The sequence below is a fragment of the Myiozetetes cayanensis genome, unplaced genomic scaffold (assembly GCF_022539395.1).
Source record: "Myiozetetes cayanensis isolate MyiCay16 unplaced genomic scaffold, myiCay2020 scf9, whole genome shotgun sequence".
NCBI classification, from domain to species: Eukaryota; Metazoa; Chordata; class Aves; order Passeriformes; family Tyrannidae; genus Myiozetetes; species Myiozetetes cayanensis.
In genome coordinates, this window is record NW_026088185.1 from 28,308,974 (window position 1) to 28,327,363 (window position 18,390).

An 18,390-nucleotide genomic window follows, 5' to 3' on the forward strand; every position below is an offset into this window, starting at 1 on the left:
AGCAAAATGAGAACCATGTAAAATAGTGTTACAGTAAGAGAATTAAGTCACCACCGCAGGAGAATGTGAGCAACTTACTAAGATATGGCTCTTCCAGCATTCAGTGACTTCAGTAATGCCACATGTATGGGCCAAAAAGATTTCAAAGGCAAGGGCAAGCACAAGAGATCTCTTCAAAACATGGTAGATAAACTTAGCAACCTTCTCTTGGGTGAAACTCTCATCAGTTTTAATGAGAATTTTCTCTGGTTCTGAGTCTCTTCTCAAAGCAAAAAAACAAGGCAAACTGCAAAGATGAAGCTTTCTTCCCACAGACCAATTTCTCATAGGTGTTAAATTTTCTGAGGCCCTGAATAGCTTAAAATGCTTAAAAATTGCAAAGAAATAGCTGACCTAAGTGCATGGTTAAGAGTCACTTAGGATTATGCTATAAGGAGAATGTCAGAAGTTTCCTGGTAGGACCAGTGCTCATGTCAGAGGAGCAGCAATCTTTGCTATGGGATTTTGAGAAATCAGACTAGAGTTTCACTGAGTTGCGAGAGGTTTCAGAACAGGAGAGATTCATTCATTTCCAGTTCAAAGGGACAGCCTCATTTCCTCTGTTTGCCACTACTTTTTTCATACATTTTATTTGCAGCGGTAGAGAATTGAAACATGAAACAGTTTAACACAATAAAATAAATTTTTTGGAAGTTGTCTCCCCTCTTCCCACCACCAAAAGCTTAGCTTTTAAGACTTGTTGCACATTTTTACTTTCAGCTGTGAATCTTCATCCATCCTTCATTCAGTAACAATTCAGAAAGGTAGATAATGATTGTTTAGATCACACATGAGCATGAGGAAGGCCCCTGAACAAGTGCAGGATGAAATGAACACCACTATTTTACTCCGTCATTAGCAAAATATGTGCACGTCCCCACTGAGAAAGGAAACTGTAAACATTTCGCTGTTTTACCTCACAGAACTCATCACAGAATCCAGATGCTTTGAGCCACAGCTTGAGACTGGGACAGCATCAGGTCAAAAGATTCTGCTGATACCACACGAAAGAAGCGCAACCAAACAGCATCAATTATTTTCAGAGCAACAGTCCCTCCATAACAAAAATATTTGGGGTTTGCATTGGCAGACACTTTTTAAAGATGACAATTGGCTCTGTTTCTTTTCATTCTCAAGAGAATGCTCATCATTGACTGCAATAAAACTTGTAAAAATTATTTTTCCATTGCATATTATTTCTGGAAGACTGAAGGACTTTTTTTTTTTTTTTTTTAACTTACTGATGTGAAGTTTCTGTCTTAATGGGATGTGAATTTATTTTACATGTCACTGAATACTAGTGGCCCTACCTTCTTGTAGGAACTCTGCCACTGAACAAATGAGCTTCATACTTTCCTAGCTTAGGGATGTTGTTCTTAAGGATTCAGTATCAGTATATCCTATCAGTACATGCTATCAGCTGATAAGGAATCTCTACAAATTTACATGAGCACACACAGTACGCACGACCCACTGGAAAACTAATTAGAAAAAGAAAAAGAAAATGTGCTTTCATTCTGTGCCCAAAACACACAGCTACTGGAAAATATGTTTAAAGCTATGAAATCCATAATTAAGGGTAGCAGTCTGCATCTGGAATGTAAGGTGGTAACAAACACTCTGTGCTCTGAATGAACATGCCCTCAGCTTCGAACCAGACAAGATTTGTTTCCTGCAATTCAGGAGCCTGGCTGTGGCCACAGAAAATGCTAAAACTGGACTTTGTTGCTGAGTTGCCTGCACAGTTGCATGTTCATTTAAAGACTGTCTGCTGGCAAAGGCTGTGCTCTGGATAGGCTACAAAAACTCTCCTCAGTTCTGTGAACTGCTTGGTTAGTGCTTCCTGGTGGGACCGAGAAGTGCCATTTGTTTTAAACTTCATTAAAAAGTACAACTGATGTGATTACAAAGGGATATAAAATGCAGTGCTGGATTGTGAAGATTTAAATACATTAGGCAGCCTAAACAACTGGCATTTCTCATTGCACTGTTTATTCCACTATGTGCAATTTACTGCCATGCATTAAACAGTTAAGACTTCCATACAAAATCCTGTTGCAGAACATCAACTGCTCATTAGCAACTTTCATCCTGTAAAATCTATAAGCTTTCCCAAATACACACATACATTCTCTAATAACAGCTTAGGAGAGGTAACTCAGACAGTAAAATGTATGAATGGCTGTGTTTAAAATAAAAATAAAAAGCAAGGGCTAAGCAACAACTGTTTAAAAGGAAAAACCCTCAAAGCACTAACTGAAATGCTAAGTACAAATTGATGTGGCTATAAATTTCTAGTTCAACAGTTCAGGATAAATATTTATAGACGTGCTGAGCTCCAGAGAAACTTTGTGGGCTCGCCTCTTCTTTCTAATGCTTTCTCTCAAAGCTGAAGCTGCTGTGATCTCGGTAAGAGAAACACACACGTGCACTCACAAGTAGCTCCATTTGTTTGGGTTGTGGAAGAAGTGCTTACTCTGCGGTACTTTCAGCAGAGCTCCACTTCACTGCAGTTGCTGGCATTGCTGTTGAGAGATCTGAACAAATCCAGCAGAGTGTTTTCCATTAAACCTGTGGCTGTGTAACGCTCGCCCGAGCAGACAAATCTTTGTCTCCACTTCCGTCCATTAGCAGGACCAACAAACGAGCTTTGTGTCAACACTCTGAGGACCTAATTCTGCCAGTGGAAAGGTGATGCTCTCAGTCCATCAGCAGTCACCTAGAGAGCTGTGATATTCACACCTATTGCAAATCCTAACTTTCTCTTCCAAAATCAGAAGCTGTTTATCTCCAAGAAGGATAGATTTGTGTCTGAGGTACTGGATGGGAACTGAACCTCTGGAAGAGCAGTTCAGCTCTCAATCCAAGCCTCTATTTCTGTGTGAGCTTGCACAAGCCAGTAAATCTCACCACGTCTCAGTACCCTGCATAAATGTCAAGGGGATAACAATGACTATTTCTTCTGTTGCTTTAGCTGGGAGGGCCAGCAGAGAAGGATCCGACTCCACTCTGACCTGTGTGTGTATTAAATACCATCCACAGGCATACACTAGGACTCTGCTTGAATTAGGCTGTTTAAGTGGTACCATGAAATAAGCAAAAATCAATGCCATTTTCCATAGTTCTTTAATCTGCATTTCCAAGATTTTATCATAATTTTTCTTCCAGTGCCTTGGCTTTTAGCATAACTTTGTTTTGAAATATTTATATTTGCCTCCCTGCAGAGACGAACTGCTGAGTTATTCTTTTATAAAGGAACACCAGAATTCATACAGACAAAAATAACCAAGCTTAAGTATATTGAACTCTTTTTCCAGGGTGTTCACAGAACAGAGAAATTCTTTATTCATTTTATTTGTTTTTAAATAATTATTTGTAATTCATTATGTCTGTTTACGAGTATAGGAGTGTGATATAAATGAGTTAGATTTCACACACTACCATGTGTGTGGGTGCATTTACAAACCTTTCACAAAACAGTGTGCCCTACATTCATATTCTAAGCTTTTCAAAAACAATTTAAATAATGCATGCACCATAACTATAGGTTTGCTGGCTTATAATGGGGCACATGGAAAGAATGGCAAACTCTCAAGCCACAGAGTTGCAGTTTGACTCTACTATGCAGCTAGAGGAAAATTACCATTCTGATTCAACATGAGTTGAGAAAGTGCAGAGCTGGATGAAATAATCTCAATATTCTGTTGCCAAAAGGCAAATAACTGTGAGCAGAACTATTTAATTTGCCAGTCTTTGCTTCTCCATTCTCTTTGGGCTATGTGTGCAGATTGTCAACATCTTCAAATGAAATGTTCTTGTATACATTGCACTTGGCATGAAGTATGGCTTTTAATTATTATTTTAGTAAGATAAGCTGTTGTGTTTGTAATAAATAGTATTTCTATAGGGTAACATTTACCCCAGTATTTTGAAAAGGTGCAGAAAAATAAGGAAAATTCAGAAAGAAACATAAAATAACTCATTTTTCCATTTTACCTCATTCTTCACGTGAATTACAAAGGTCTCCATATAAGCAATAAAACAATGCAAAGCTGACTTTGAATTTGTACCAGTTTTAGCCATAGTATTTTCAGAAGACAAGAACTGCTTTATTCTGTCTGGCTCCAGGTTTACAGCGATGCACTGACTTACAGAGAATAAAGCTCTCTTCATCATCAGAAAGCCTGAATTTTTTTTTCTTTTTTTGAAAATGGAAAATTTCCAGGTTTCCACTATGTCTATTCCTAAAACTCCTGTGAAGAATAAAGGCATAAGAGCTTAGATCATCTCTAGACTCTCACTACAACATATTCTTCATGTGGGATGGCTAGCTCAGAGGTCAGGTTACTAACTTGTGAGTTAACAAACATGATTTCATTCCCAACTTGGTTGTCAGGTCTCCCAGAGGAATAAAGTGAACATATTTAGGCAGGCAATTCCAAGCCCTTATACTTGAAGACTCACCTCAGGGACATTCCCATCAGTGGAATGCCGTGGTTTTCTGGCTCCAGAGAGCTTTGACATGTAACCTCTGACAGCAATAGGAGTAACAGTGTCTCCCTCATCACGCACTACCCAACACATCAACATCTTTTCTCTTCCAAAGGTTATTTCCCCAGCATAAGAGAAGAACACAAAGATGTGTATTCACGTGGGATGCTGAACTATGAACTGACTCAAAGCTGACTTTTGGCTTAAGAATCATGATGAAGGCAGGTTTGTCCCCTAACTAACACTAAACAATGAGCTCTTGGTAACTTAGGTACAAAAATAGGTGCTGTTTCAGGCCCCTGCTAGAAATGCAGTAACCTCCAGTAATTAGAAAATGTCTTACAGACTGAACATTAGAAAATGAACTGAGCACTTACAAGGACAATCTGGCCTTGCCTACTTTTGTTCCTGGCTGTATCTGCTTTTGGAATCCTGACCCCAGTTCATTGTTTGCCATGTCTGGGACCATCAGTAGACCCTGTCAGAGCCCATGGCACTGCCTGCCGTGTGCAGAGCCTGTGGGACCAGGCCCAGCTGGTGATGGCACAGCCCGTGAGTGGCTCCTCCTCAGCTCCTGGCTCACCCTCCTCTGGGGAGCAGCCAGCCCTCCCTGCTCACTGTCAGACAGACATCCCCTTCGTGAATGGGTTCAGTTGTACACGATTCACAGCAATGTTTCTTGCTGTTCAGCAGGCACTGAGATAGCAGGGAGTCCAGATGTTACATGGAAAAAAAATGATGTTGTCTGGTTTTGCCCAGTAGGTTTCCGAACTTCATACTGCATTTGTGAGTGAACAGAGCCAAGCAACATGTCAAAGGCTGAAATTTTTAGCTTTGGAGTTTAGGTGCTGGAGTGAGTGTGCACTGAGCAAAACCGCAATGAGTAATGATGTGTTTTGATTGTAAACCTTCTCCACATGTGGCCTTCTGCAAAGATTCTGAGTGCATCATGCTTGCTAGCTAATAATGACTGCTCTCTTTTCCTGCATCACAGTTGTGACCTGATGTCATTTGGTGCAAGCTCTAAAGGACACATTTGAAGACGGTCAAATGCATAGTTTGCTGTTTTAGGTGGGGCTCTCATTGTTACATGAGGCACTGAGCCCCTCCCTGACCTTTGTGGTTTCATCATCCAGGTGAACACAAAGGCCTGCAGTGAATTTAAGCCTGGCTTATGATGGCAGAAGGCAAAAATATTTCTAGTTAGCCAAATGCATGTCTGATGATAAGCATTCTGTTCTACCTATTGGGTCGGATAGAAAAACAAAATTTAAGCTAGGGGCGTATTTCTGGAAGAAAAAAAAAATCAACCAAAGTACTTTCCCCACTTTTTCATCCCTCTCACACCACTATGGGCTATTGCAAGGCAGGGAAAAGAAAGTCACCTACTCACACTATTCCACTGACTAGGTCTTTTTTAACCTTCAAACGTATTATGACCGTGAAATGCACAATTCCCAAAAAATGAAATTTAAAACATCATTGCGTTAAGTTGCAGTCATGTTTCATGTACTGCTAAGACCATTTATTTAAATAAGAAAGCACAATGTTACATGATGAGTTTTATTGCCAGTGGAATTGACCACAACAAAGACTTATGCAGTGACCCAGAGGAGCAAGGGAGACTAGTCTGGAAAAGATGATGATATTTTTCAAATTAAAAGCAGAACTGAAGAACCTAATAAGACTTTGTTGAAATTTGAGAAATTCATGATTAACCATCATGGGACAAGAAAAATAAGAAGAATTATACTGACTGGTTCTACTCTGACCTACATGGTCTCAATCTCTGACTATATTTTTGTTCAGCTATTTAGGATATGCTGATTAGCTGGGTTTCTCTTGGGAAACCACTAGGTTTTGTTCTATTCCATTTTCAGACATTGTTATGCTATCATGCCTAAACAGTGGACTTTATGATTAGTCACGCTATTTAGTCCACCATTATTTTTGTAAAAGACTGAACCTCCTTTACACCACAGTATTTTATATGTCCTTTCCCTCTGCAAATTTGTCAGTACCTAATTCAAGATTTTTTTTTTCTGATTTCTGTTTTATTACTATAGAAAATAGCAAGTCCAGAAATCCTTACTAATGAAGTAAAAGTTCTTCAAAATCAACCTTAGGGACATCCTTGTAGGTAAATTCTTAAATAACCACTCTTATCCTCTTTAGCTGACACAAACCCATGCTTTACAACAATTACAGTAGTGAGTGATCACAAAACAGACACCTACAATGCCCTTGTCAGAATCAGCAGTTTGTTGGTTTCCTCAATGCAAACGGGGGGCAGGGAGATGCAGTTAAATCACACAGATTTTTTTATCAGCTTCATCATGTGATTTAAATTGCTCCCACCTCAAAATCCAAAATACTTGGAAACACACTGAAGGAAAAGTAAAGAATGAAAGAAAAAGTGGTGACCAAGAGCAGCACAAATGCATGGCCCGGCTTCAGTTTAAACAACACTGGTTTGGGTGGATACTACACAAAATAACATGAGATTGTCTTTGGTTTCATATGTACATTAGTTAAAGTATTCTAAAAAATTTCTATTATTCTTACCACCATTATTATTAGATTGTTTTTGATGTTCCTTTAATTACCGCAGTGAGTACCACAACAATCAAAATAGGGAGTCAATCTTCCTGCCACTGCATGGACTGGCAGAACTCCTGTCCCCAGCTGGCCATAGATAAGCCATTAAAGTGGGAAAGGAGACAGAAAGCAAACACAGTAATAAATGGGTTAGGAGTAAATAGCACATTTCTTCCACAGTTCAGTGGGTTACTGAAAACCACTGGATCAGTTATACAAAAGAATAAAATCAACCCTGAAAAATGGCAACTCAGAACAGGGATACTGTATGTTCAGTGTTCCCCAGTCATGGCCTCTTTCTGGCTTAGAAATTTTGCCTAGGTGGAATTTGAGGATATTCAGCATTGTCCAGGATTCCTGAACATCTGGCAGATTGAAGCAACTCTGCAAAAGGTCTGACCAAACTTTGCTGCCAAACATCCAGAAATATTGGCTGTTGCCTCAGCGCGTGCACTGATCCGTTACGTGGGACAGTGTACTCAGTGCAGCAATTCTGAGCATCATCACACACTCTGCACAAAGACTACACAAGGAATGCTTAAGTACTTCCACCAGGAAAGAGGAAAGCCCTAAGTATAACTGTGATGGCCACAGGTGACAGGCAGACAGGTGTGAAATCGATTTATGAGAAGTAGAAGTGGAGCACACAGGCCATCACTCCTGTCTTGCACACCTGCGGTGTTTGTTAAAGGACATATCATTTGCAAAGCAGGGAAAATGGGTGTCAACACATGGGTGCTTGTGCCAGTTGATGAAAGGAAGTGTCTTTGAGTAATTCTGGGAAGATGCTGTGTGGGGAAGTGATGTTGACTGACACCTCAACCACTTCCCAGGGGAGAAGCCACTTCCACTTTGGCCTTGTGTAAAACTGAAAGTCATTTGAGACACTGTTTCTGTGTGCCAGTACAGAGTTACACAGTAAAATAAAACCAAATGAAATGATGCATGCATTACTCATGAGAACATGTGTATGGGTTAAAAACCAGCACTGTGGTAAGTGAATATAGTGGGAGGTTGATTACACCAGTGAAGACATAGCAGCAGAAGATCCAAACAGCTCAATGTGTAATAAGCTGTTCACAGTCACCTGATTTGTGTTTATTTTTGTGGGGTTTTTAATTTCAGCTGTCTATACCCCAATGTCTGTCTGATGCAAAATGTCTCAGTAACTTCTCACTGCACCACATTTTTCCCAAGAGTGCTCAACGGTTTGTGGAAAGATCAAATAAAATCTCCAGTCAACTGGGGAACTTTTTCAATTCTTTTCCCCTCAAAACATGCCTCAGTGTTTCTTATCAGTTTTCTGGGAGTATCACAGTGCATGTTAGTTTTACAGATCAGTACAAGTCTTCCCACAGCATTCACTTCCATCACACAACTGTCTCCCATGAAAACATGGGTGTTTTCTGAGTTTCTTCCTCAGATGGTCAGACCAGGCACTCCAGAAAGTGCAGATCCAAATCCACTGGCAACTTCATGGGATTGGCAGCCCAATACAACAGCAAGCATCTCATGCCAACAACAAAGGATTTTGTGCCATGTCATCACCCTCTAACACGATAGGGGCTTCTGTCAGTTCCTGCCATCTGAAATCTTGGCATACATTGTAATTAATGTTTACTTCCGGAGTGCCTGCTGACTGAGGCTTGGAAATGGAGCACACATTGCTGCTTTGAGCCCCAAACTAAGAGAAGATACCAAAGCTTTTGCCATGCAAAGCTGGTGCAGCATCCACAATAAAACAAAATGATTAGAAATCAATGTTTCCATTAGCAGGCAGTTGAAAGAATTTACAAATGCTGTGGGAGTGTTTCTCTGTAACACATTCTTCATTCTTGAAATGCTCCCCTACTCTTTACCTGTGAATACACCACATAAATGGGTCTCCTCTCCATCTCAGAACAGATGGCAGGATCATAGTGGGTCTTCCCAGTGCCTCTTGTTTCCCACTGCCTGATCCCAGCTCACTTTCTCAGGTAGGATGTTTCAAACAGTACCTGTGCAATCAGCAGTAGCAAAAGCAACTCAGACATTGGCAAACTGATGCACATCACTGGACTTCAGTGATTTGAACAAACAGACAGGGTGTTGCAACAGCAAGGTGGTAAAAGGACAAGCAGAAAGCACATTAAAAGGGCAGGTTTTGACATTGGCCTGGCTCGCCTTAAAATTTACCATCCAGCTCCCTTAGATGGAGGGGGATGGAAGGGAAAGATTTAGTAGCTTAATATCTTGGTTCTGCAATGGACCATGGATGATGGTTCACATCAAGCAGAAAAACAACCCACACTTCACTGTTGCCAAGAGTGCAGCACTTTGTCCAAGGAGAAAAATTCTTTCCTGACCCCTGGGCAAACAGGCTGTGGTCTGTAGCACGATATTTGGCTGTTCCTCTCAAGTAGAGCTGTAGCACAAATATTTTTTAGGCTCCTAAAATGAATGACCATCAATACTCTCAAAAATTATACCAAGGCAGGTTAAGTGCTTTGCTGCAATGAAATGCAGAACATAATATCACTCAGGACAGGGAAGGGTTAAGTGGAAATTGATGGTTCTTTGATTTGTCATTTTTAACTGCTTGACTCTCTGTGACATTTCAGTAAAGAACCAGGTGTATCCATGCTATATTTTTTTGTAGTGACTCTATTGCTGTTTAAGTTCAGCAGAATTATGTGCAGGCATCTAATCCTATATTTATCAATTAAAAATACTTGTCTTGGTCAACCACCTTCATTTTATTGTTTTTTAAGACAAAACCCCTGCTGCAGACTATTGTATTGGTCTCAGAACCAAAGCTTAAACTGGGGGGGAAAGATGATCTTCAAGGTCCTTTCCAACCCAAGCCATTCTATAATTCTATGATTCTGTGAAAGATCACATGAATGTGGTTCAGTAGTTACAGAAAACTAAAGATTCTCTTTTGTTCTCAGTTTCTCCAACAGTTTTCTGCAGAAACCTAAGGAAATCTCTCTATGCCTTCAGTATTTTTCTGTACAGAAGTTAACATGAATTAGGGAAACGTGGATGAGAGTTGACTCCTTATGTGGGCAGTCCCACAGCAGAGCCCTGCTGGAGTCAGTCCATCCTGCTGCTCTATTCACCTACACAACATCACCAGCACTTCAGATCCTGGTATTTTTTCCTGCCCAGAGAAAGTTAATCTGCCTTCTAAGATTCCCCCAAAAAGTAATGAAAGAACTTTTTAGGCTTCTAAATGCAGAAAAGGAACTGGAGGATTAGCTTGCCTCCTTAATAGACACATGACAAGGCTCACAAACACCAGCAAAAGCTGAGCCTGAGCCACCAGGATGGGCCAATTTACGCTGAGAGCAACACTTAGGCTGTGGGTATTGGTGAGTGCAGAGTGGAGTCATGGCAACATTTAAATAACTGCTCAGTTCTGTAGTGGAGATGTGTCTTCCCCTCTAACAGTTACAGTGGGAACTCACAGCTGGATAAAGTCAGCCAATATTTAGAAGTCAAATTTCTCACTATGAAGGAGGAGGTCTTCTCAAAAAGGATGGAGTTTCAGACATAAAACAGGCTTCAGTCTTAAATCACTGAAACTGTAGTCTCTGAAAGACCAGTAAACAAGGTAATAAACTCAGGTAGGCACTAAAACATGCAAAATTGTGGAAACCTGTGGCCACCTTCCGCCCATCATAAGAAAAGAAAATGGTACAGATTTGCAAGTTCCAGTGAAAAATCTTTTGAGGGGATTCTGCCCATGTACATTAACATATGCTTGCCATCACCATGGGAGTTAGAAAAGCTAGTGAAACTCATAAAGATGTTTAAAAGCTTTGTTTCATTTGACAATGAATACAATTAAACTATTACATCCTTATAGGTCTCCTGTGATGTTTTTAACCTTTACTATGCAATAGTGCAGCTGAGTTTTGGAACGTGAGAGATACTGATACAAATTAAATTTTAAACTAAATACATGGCTGATGACCTTGTACTTGTAGGTCAACATACTAATGTGCTCTGTGTCCTAATTAATCTATCCTGCCCAATTCAGAAAGTAAAATTTAGGAACACCCAAAGTCTGTGAGACTTTGATAGGATACTCTGCTTGGATTACAAACTGATCAAATGTTACCAGCAGCATCAAAATACCACCTTCTCTGACAATTTACAGATGCTTATTCAAGTGCTGAAAAAGATTTTCCTGTCCTCTCATGTGACACTTGCCACAGAAACCCCCATGATATTTGCTGCAAAGAAAGGAATCTCCTTCATTACCACGCCAATACAGCACTATCATGCAGTGGTGTTCAGAAGAATTAGAAAGATTAAGATATACAATCATGATTTAATATGGCAAAGCATTGACAAAAATTCCAGTGTTTAATACAACAGAGAAAGAAGCATCTTAAACCAAAGCCTGGTAACATTTTGGCCTGCTCTCCTTTTCCAGGAATTTCTTAAAGGCTCTGACAGACAAGCTACCATGCCTTAACACAAGCCATGAATTACAGCCCTGAGCTGTTCACCTCACACATGATGTGCAATTAAGAACAGCACATCAATCAAGTCCTAAGGAGTTGAGAACACACAACACAATTTTGTAACGATCTGGGATGGTTTCCCTAAAAATCACCTCAGTAATCTAGTGGTGAACAACTGAGATGTCCATGCAGGAGATATTTGGGAAGCATCTAGGGAAGGTAACTTGCCTTTTTCTTACTAAGTGTTTCTACCCCTCAGTTTGTGTTCCAGGCCAAAATCATGCTCATACTTTTGAAAAATGATTTAACTTTTCATGCTGAGGTCACACTGGAAAACTGAGATCTGCAATCAGATGTAGATAAATTTCCTGAGATTTTAGTAAGAAAACCATGGTGGTAATGGGAGGAAGAGAAAAAGGCATTAAAGGCAACTCCAGTTCCTTTCTACCTCCTACATTTTGGGGCTACTTCTCAATTTCTGCAATCCCCTTGATCTTGAATTGTCATTTCACACAACTTATCTTACATGCTGATGGAAAGAAAACCAAAAAGTTTAATTCTGGGGCCCTCTCCTCCTTGTTCACTTAATGAGAACACAGGATCACCACAACATCAGATTTATATCCTGTCTTGGATTCTCAAAATGTTTGTTCTTTCTGATAAGATCAATTCCACTGCAGAGGAACTCTTTGAAGAAAAGCTCCTGTCTAGCCATTTTTAAAACTTTTTATTTTCCTTTAGCCTCAGTCTGGTTTAATATTTACACTGCAACAACCCATCATAACATCTGCAGCCTATTTTCCAGGATAGAAAAATCTAAGTATGTTGAGTAACTTCTATTACTAAATCTTAATGAATTGTTTTGGTTAAGATTGTCCTTCTGAACCTGTTCAGAAGAACAGGTCCACTGTCCTTCTGAACCTCTGAACCACTAAAATGACAGAAGAAGCAACACTGTACAAACCAGCTGAAGATGGAGCCACATGACACAAGAGATAAATTTAGATTTTTCATAAAGCAGGTCTAACCCAGGACTTCAATCAAAGTTTTGTTCCTTCAAGGAAATTTAATTTGACAGTTTAATTAGTGTTGAGTTTGCGTATTTTTTTCCATCTACCAAAAAAATCTCCTCAGACTTTACCCTTCCAGTCTTCAAAGTGGCTTTAAAAAGGGGATAAGTATCCCTGGAAAATTAACACTTTAAAACCAGATCTAAAAAAAATACAAAGCTGTGATGGCACTATAGCTTGTAGGCCATTATATTTTACAATTGTTTCCATTTGACTTAATAATAAAAACTCTGCGGAGTGCAATAAAAACTGGAAATATCCCACCTGAGCTTTTAATTAGGCAACATGTGAAATGTAAAACCAAATCTTAGCACATGCTTCACCTTTGATTTCACTGTGCTGTTATTGCCAGTTGAAGTGTTGTCTGGAAGAACCAGTTGGAATTGCGGCAGCTTTGTGGCACAGGTGTCACAGGCATAAAGCAGTAACATGGTACCATTCTCTCACTGTGTTTGCATCAAAGTGAAGTAATGATGGGAGGAAAAGAAAGAGAATAAAAACAGTAAGAAAGGAAACGCTCATTGGGACTGCCCAGTGTCATACACACAAAGGGTTTCTCACTGGTGCCTTAAAATTGCATTAAAAGTAAGCGTTTTTTTAAAAAAAGAAATTACTGAAGGTTTGATAAACTGTTCTTTGTTTTAAACACTTTCATTGAAATTTGCTTTCTATGAAAAATGCCAGCTTTTCTTCAAAAAGTCAAATCCAATAACTATTTCTGAGTTTTGCTTTTGCACTTAAAAACCCATATACACTCCAAAACCTGTTTTTCTACACAGTTCCTGTTGAAAAATCCCAGTTCCTGGCCTGTTCTTACATAAACAAATAAGATAAATATCAGATGCCCTCTACAGGCTCTCTGTTTAAGGTAGAGTTTCAGAAGTTATGAATTTCCCAAATTCCTTCTGGCCCTTGCTTTTGTTACAGTAAAGTTGCAGTTTCCTGCCTCTGTCGGACAAATCCCATCACTTCAGAGATTAAAAGTGTGGTCACTTTGATGGTGTAGCTGTCAGCATGCAACCAGAGTGGGACATGAACAGAAGGAAGCTGAAAGGTCTTCGAGGGAAAACTAACAGCTCCAGGAAAAAGAACTGGGAGAAGAGAAGAGGAGAGAAAGGAAGATAGCTAGAGTAAGCAAGAGTACAGAACAGGATTGAAACATTAAAGAAATATGGATGCCAGGAAGCACAGTTCAATGTCCCAAACATGAGGAAAGGGAACCCTGGGTCACACAGCCTACTACTCACCTTCTGTACCCTTTGGGTTAACAAGTTTTCTTGGACAAATCAATCTTTCCTCTGAAAATGCTCTTTATGCTTTCAGATTAACAACATTTGTGGCAGGTGGCGCAGATACAAAACTGTCACAACACTGATTACAGATTCCTTGCCCTGCTAGGAAGAACATGCTGCAGCAGGGTTAGATCTGTGTCACACATGGAGCTCCGTGAACAGCTCCTGCATTCAGGATGCAGGGGTGTGAATACACAGTAGGAGAATATGTGGAATTGCAGGAGGATAACATGCTGATTAGAGACAGCCCTTGAAGCACTTTTCCACTGATAATAAACTCAGTGCCTGGCAGGCTCAACGAGGTTATCCTTAGCACATACTCAGGTTTTGGAACACTCTCCTCTACACAGAAACAGACCCATAAAGCTCCTGCCCCCTCAGGAGGGTAAACACTGTGTATTCTTCTTGAGTAAAGGTCCTGTGGTGCAGGGGCAACTTCACTGTCTTTTCAGCCAACTAGACAGCTTCAGGAAAGGGCAAAACCAAAAGGAGAAGCCTTCCATCATCTGTTTCTTACCTTCCCCTCGAATCTTGCAGTGGCTCCCAGCTGCGCTCGGATGTTCCGGGGAGGAAGGGTGAATGCTGGTGCTTCAGCAGGGACCGGGGGGCTGAGTGTCAGCGAGGTTTTGGAGACTCGGGTAGATGTCACCAGTTTCACGTCCCCCATGATGTGGACTGTAAAAGAGAAACAAGTGGTAATACAGAGGTTGTGATGTTTATGACTGCTGTAGAATATAACCACGAACATTACAGAAACAGCCAAGAATCAGAGGAGGGGCAGATGTTCTATATCTGTGCTATATTTGTATACACAGCAGGAGTCATCAGCCTAAGGTGACAGGTGCTATTTTTTGGGAGGGGAACTGAGACCCAGGAAGATTGCCTGGTGTGGCTACAGTTGTGGTCAGGGTCACAGTCTTGAGGTGAACTCAGCTTGAACTCTCATGTTCCAGGCCAGAGCCTTAACCAAAAAGTCATCCTTTTCAACTGCATTAAAAGGTAATAACTTATTTCAGGAGGATATTTTCACAACGTGACTTTGATTTTCCTGGCCTGGAATACACCAAAATCAATAAGTCTCAAAAGTAGAGCCAGCATTAAACAAGTGCTTATGAAATAAAGAGACCTCTGTTTGCACTGGATTTAAGTTGCAAGCGGGAATGTGGAAAATCTGATTTTTCATACCAAGCTTTCAAGATCTTAAGAAATATCTGGATATCTCCCTGCAAAGTACTGCTAGTACAGAACAAATGCTTTTGCAGAAATTCCAAGTCTCTACTTTACTGCAAATCCTTCTTACAGCACACAGACGAGTAAAATAGCATGGAGACCAAATTTCATAATGCTGCAAGAATGGCATTTTAGAGACCTTTTCACAGATATCTGCCTCAGAGGTGGTTCTTCTGCTGCACAGTTCATACTACCCAACAAAAAGCAAAAATTATTATATTTTTAAAAAGTAAAATTTAAAGTTTTCCAGGAAAAAAAGTAGTATCTGACCCTAATTCTAATTCCTTGAATCATCTATGTAAATTAGAAACCCCACTGTAAAATTTCTATTTAATAGACAAGTTTAAAAAAAAAAAACCCAACAAACAACTGGGAAATGTCTTGACCCACTAATAGGTCATGTTAAACCAATGAAAAACACTGGCCTTCCAGTCATAATCCTATGCCATATGAACCAAACCATGACAGAATATGTTTGTTCATCTGATTCTGGTGAAAGTTGCAATAAACAATACTTGAGTAAACGCTGAAACTTCAATTTGAACATGAGAAAAATCAATTAAACTAAGGCCACATTATTCCTGACTGTAGGAAGGATACTTTCCCTAGGACAGGCTGCAGTTATCTGGGGAGCAGGGGAATAGAAAACTCATTCATTTCCAAATGGGACTTACACTCCAACGTCACATGTATGCACCTGAAAACCCGGTCTGAGAGCGGAGTTTTCCACACAGCATACTTGCCATGCTCCTTAAACAAACAGAAACACCTTCTCCACACTTTTTGAAAACAGAGGGCAGCTTCTCTTGTGAGAGATAGTCTAAAAATTAGGGGTTTAATCTGAGTTAGAAATTTTGCCTCTCTCACAGCCAACAGATAGAGGCACCTCCAAAAGATGTTTTGTTCTAAGGTGAGGGAAGCACAGCTTTCTGCTTCACAGTATGCACTTGTCAGGAACTATAGTTTAGAAGGCAAATCCTACCAAAATCTCAGTTAAATTATGTATGCACACAGATTTTCAAAAAATGCTTGAAATCTCCTTCCTCATTCATAAGAACCCAGACAATGTGGACTTCAGATTTCTTCTGGCACAATGCTCTGTTAGCATTTCTGTGTATCAACATCAAGCTTCCAAGAAAATCCTCCAGTGCCTCTAACATTTGAATTGCTGAGACCAACAAAGAAATGGAACAAAGATGGTTTCCTTAACCCTGATGCAAAGCTTTAAACTGAGAATTTCTGCCTTCACCTACATGAGAGTTAATCTTGCAGTGAATGTCTGTGTTACTACTCAGTCACTTGAGAGCACAACATAAGTCTCCCTTTCCAGTGTAAGAAACTCTTTAAAAAGCAAACAGGAAAAAAAACCCCAATTTTGTCTTTGTACCTTAACTTATCGAAGAACTGTATGAAATCACAATATCATGTAAATAAGGAAGTAACTGATTGTATTCTAGAGACAAGAGATGAAATCAAAGACTCGCTTCTTTTCTAACAAATGTACTTAGCACCTGAAGGGACAAAGAATGACAGTCTCTCCCAGCTCTAGTCACTGTAATAAACAACAATTTGTCGGAAAAAGAGAGAGAATGATTCATTCAATTAATTGTTCATTCATTAAGAACAAGACTCCAAATTCAGTTGCTCCACTCAGCTAAAAACACAGTTTATCCCAGCGATCTTCCAATTAATTACACAGCTGTAAATGGCTGAATAAGGAGTCCATATTTGCCAGCACATTTCTGAAATTCATTTTTCTTTACTTATTAAGACCAAACATTTCCCAAATCACCATAAATATCTACTGTGGTCTTCTTTCCCTCTTAGTATAAGATGCTGATAATTTTCTATCTTCTTACCTCTTCTGAATTGGCCTAAACCCCATTTTTAAGTTTATTTCTAATTTTATTTTTTAATATCCTTTTCCACAGAGGATCACTTTTCAACATGCTCAGCTAAACACTCAACCTTCAGTTTTTCTTCCTGCTTGTCCTTCTCCTCTGCTAGAATACACCTTTCCACAGCCTGTAGAAGCCAACATGTGCAATGTCTTTCTAGCTGTGAAACTCTTAAACCAACAAATCAGTCTGCCAGTACAAAACTGCTATAAAATTTTCAGATCACCAGCAGTGACAATAACGTGTCGGGTACAATGTGGATAATATGAAAATCCTCTCCTGTCAGCAGACGCTGTAACGCAACACAAACTGCATTGCAGTGAAGTTGTAAGCCATAAGAGGCCAGTAACAAAACACGTCCTTCCCCACACATCTGTATCAACTTTGCAGAGCGTTTACAAGACTGAAACAACATCAGCAAAAGCATGTACCACCTTAATGTTGTTTTAAAAATAGTAGTGTAAAGGCAGTAAAATTGAAAACAAAACAAAACCCAACAGCCAACATTCAGAATCCAAGTCAAACTCGATATTCACCCATATACAAATGGAACTCCATGTTGGTCAGTGCCATTGTAATGGCTGAAACAAGCAAGAGAGGAAACTCCGTGCACTGCAGATGCTCACAGGACTTCTGTGGGGACCAAATGCCTAAGTATTTGTCTTTGGATACAATGCACTGCTTAGAAAAAAAAACAAAACCAACCTGGCTGTGGTCCAAGGCCAAATTCACCAAGTACCTGAAACAGCCACCAGCACACACCTGGAAAATACACTGTATCCAACATTTGTTCATCCTCCAGGCATCACTGGGCTCAGGTATGTCTGGACTGCTTTGGACAAACAGTCCTGTGGCTAAAGCCCAACTCCAAGCTCTATACAATATACAAAATGAAATTAAAAAAAAAAAAAAAAAAGAAGAAAGAAACAGGGTAGGAGGAAGTAGAAAGAAAGAAAAAAACACCCTGAAGAATTAAACCACCACTACTGGTCAGGTTACATTTCTATTGCATGTTGGTAAAATGACAAAAACTATCAACAAATTGATGTGTAATGTAGTGAGACTGTAAAGTATAAAATAAAGAAATAGCTAGTCTTTTCCATAAGCACATCTTGCATAGATTTATGTTTTTTCTAAATGAAGTGTCTAAACAGGATTGAATTTACAAATTCAATAACAGCTAAATCAGCACAAGCAGTTTTCTAGAAACATAAGCTTCTAATCACCCACATTTAGCAGTCTGACTTTAATTAGCTGTGTACGCTGAGGATGCTTCTAGTAAAAAATTAGGAAGTATCCTTTTTCAGCTTAGAGGATG

The 18,390-nt window shown here is 39.7% G+C and overlaps 1 protein-coding gene across 6 annotated transcripts in view; it reads right to left on the reverse strand.

The window, feature by feature from the left end:
- MYLK (myosin light chain kinase) overlaps positions 1-18,390 on the reverse strand; it is a 204,006-nt gene that overhangs the window by 131,275 nt on the left and 54,341 nt on the right. For 5 of the 6 annotated variants that reach the window (XM_050339617.1, XM_050339616.1, XM_050339620.1 and 2 more), the window contains exon 2: positions 14,462-14,619. In XM_050339617.1, the coding sequence (XP_050195574.1) occupies positions 14,462-14,619 (158 nt within the window). Of the gene's footprint in view, positions 1-8,987; positions 9,106-14,461; positions 14,620-18,390 lie in introns of those variants that run through there. The other variant, XM_050339622.1, reaches the window with a different exon arrangement.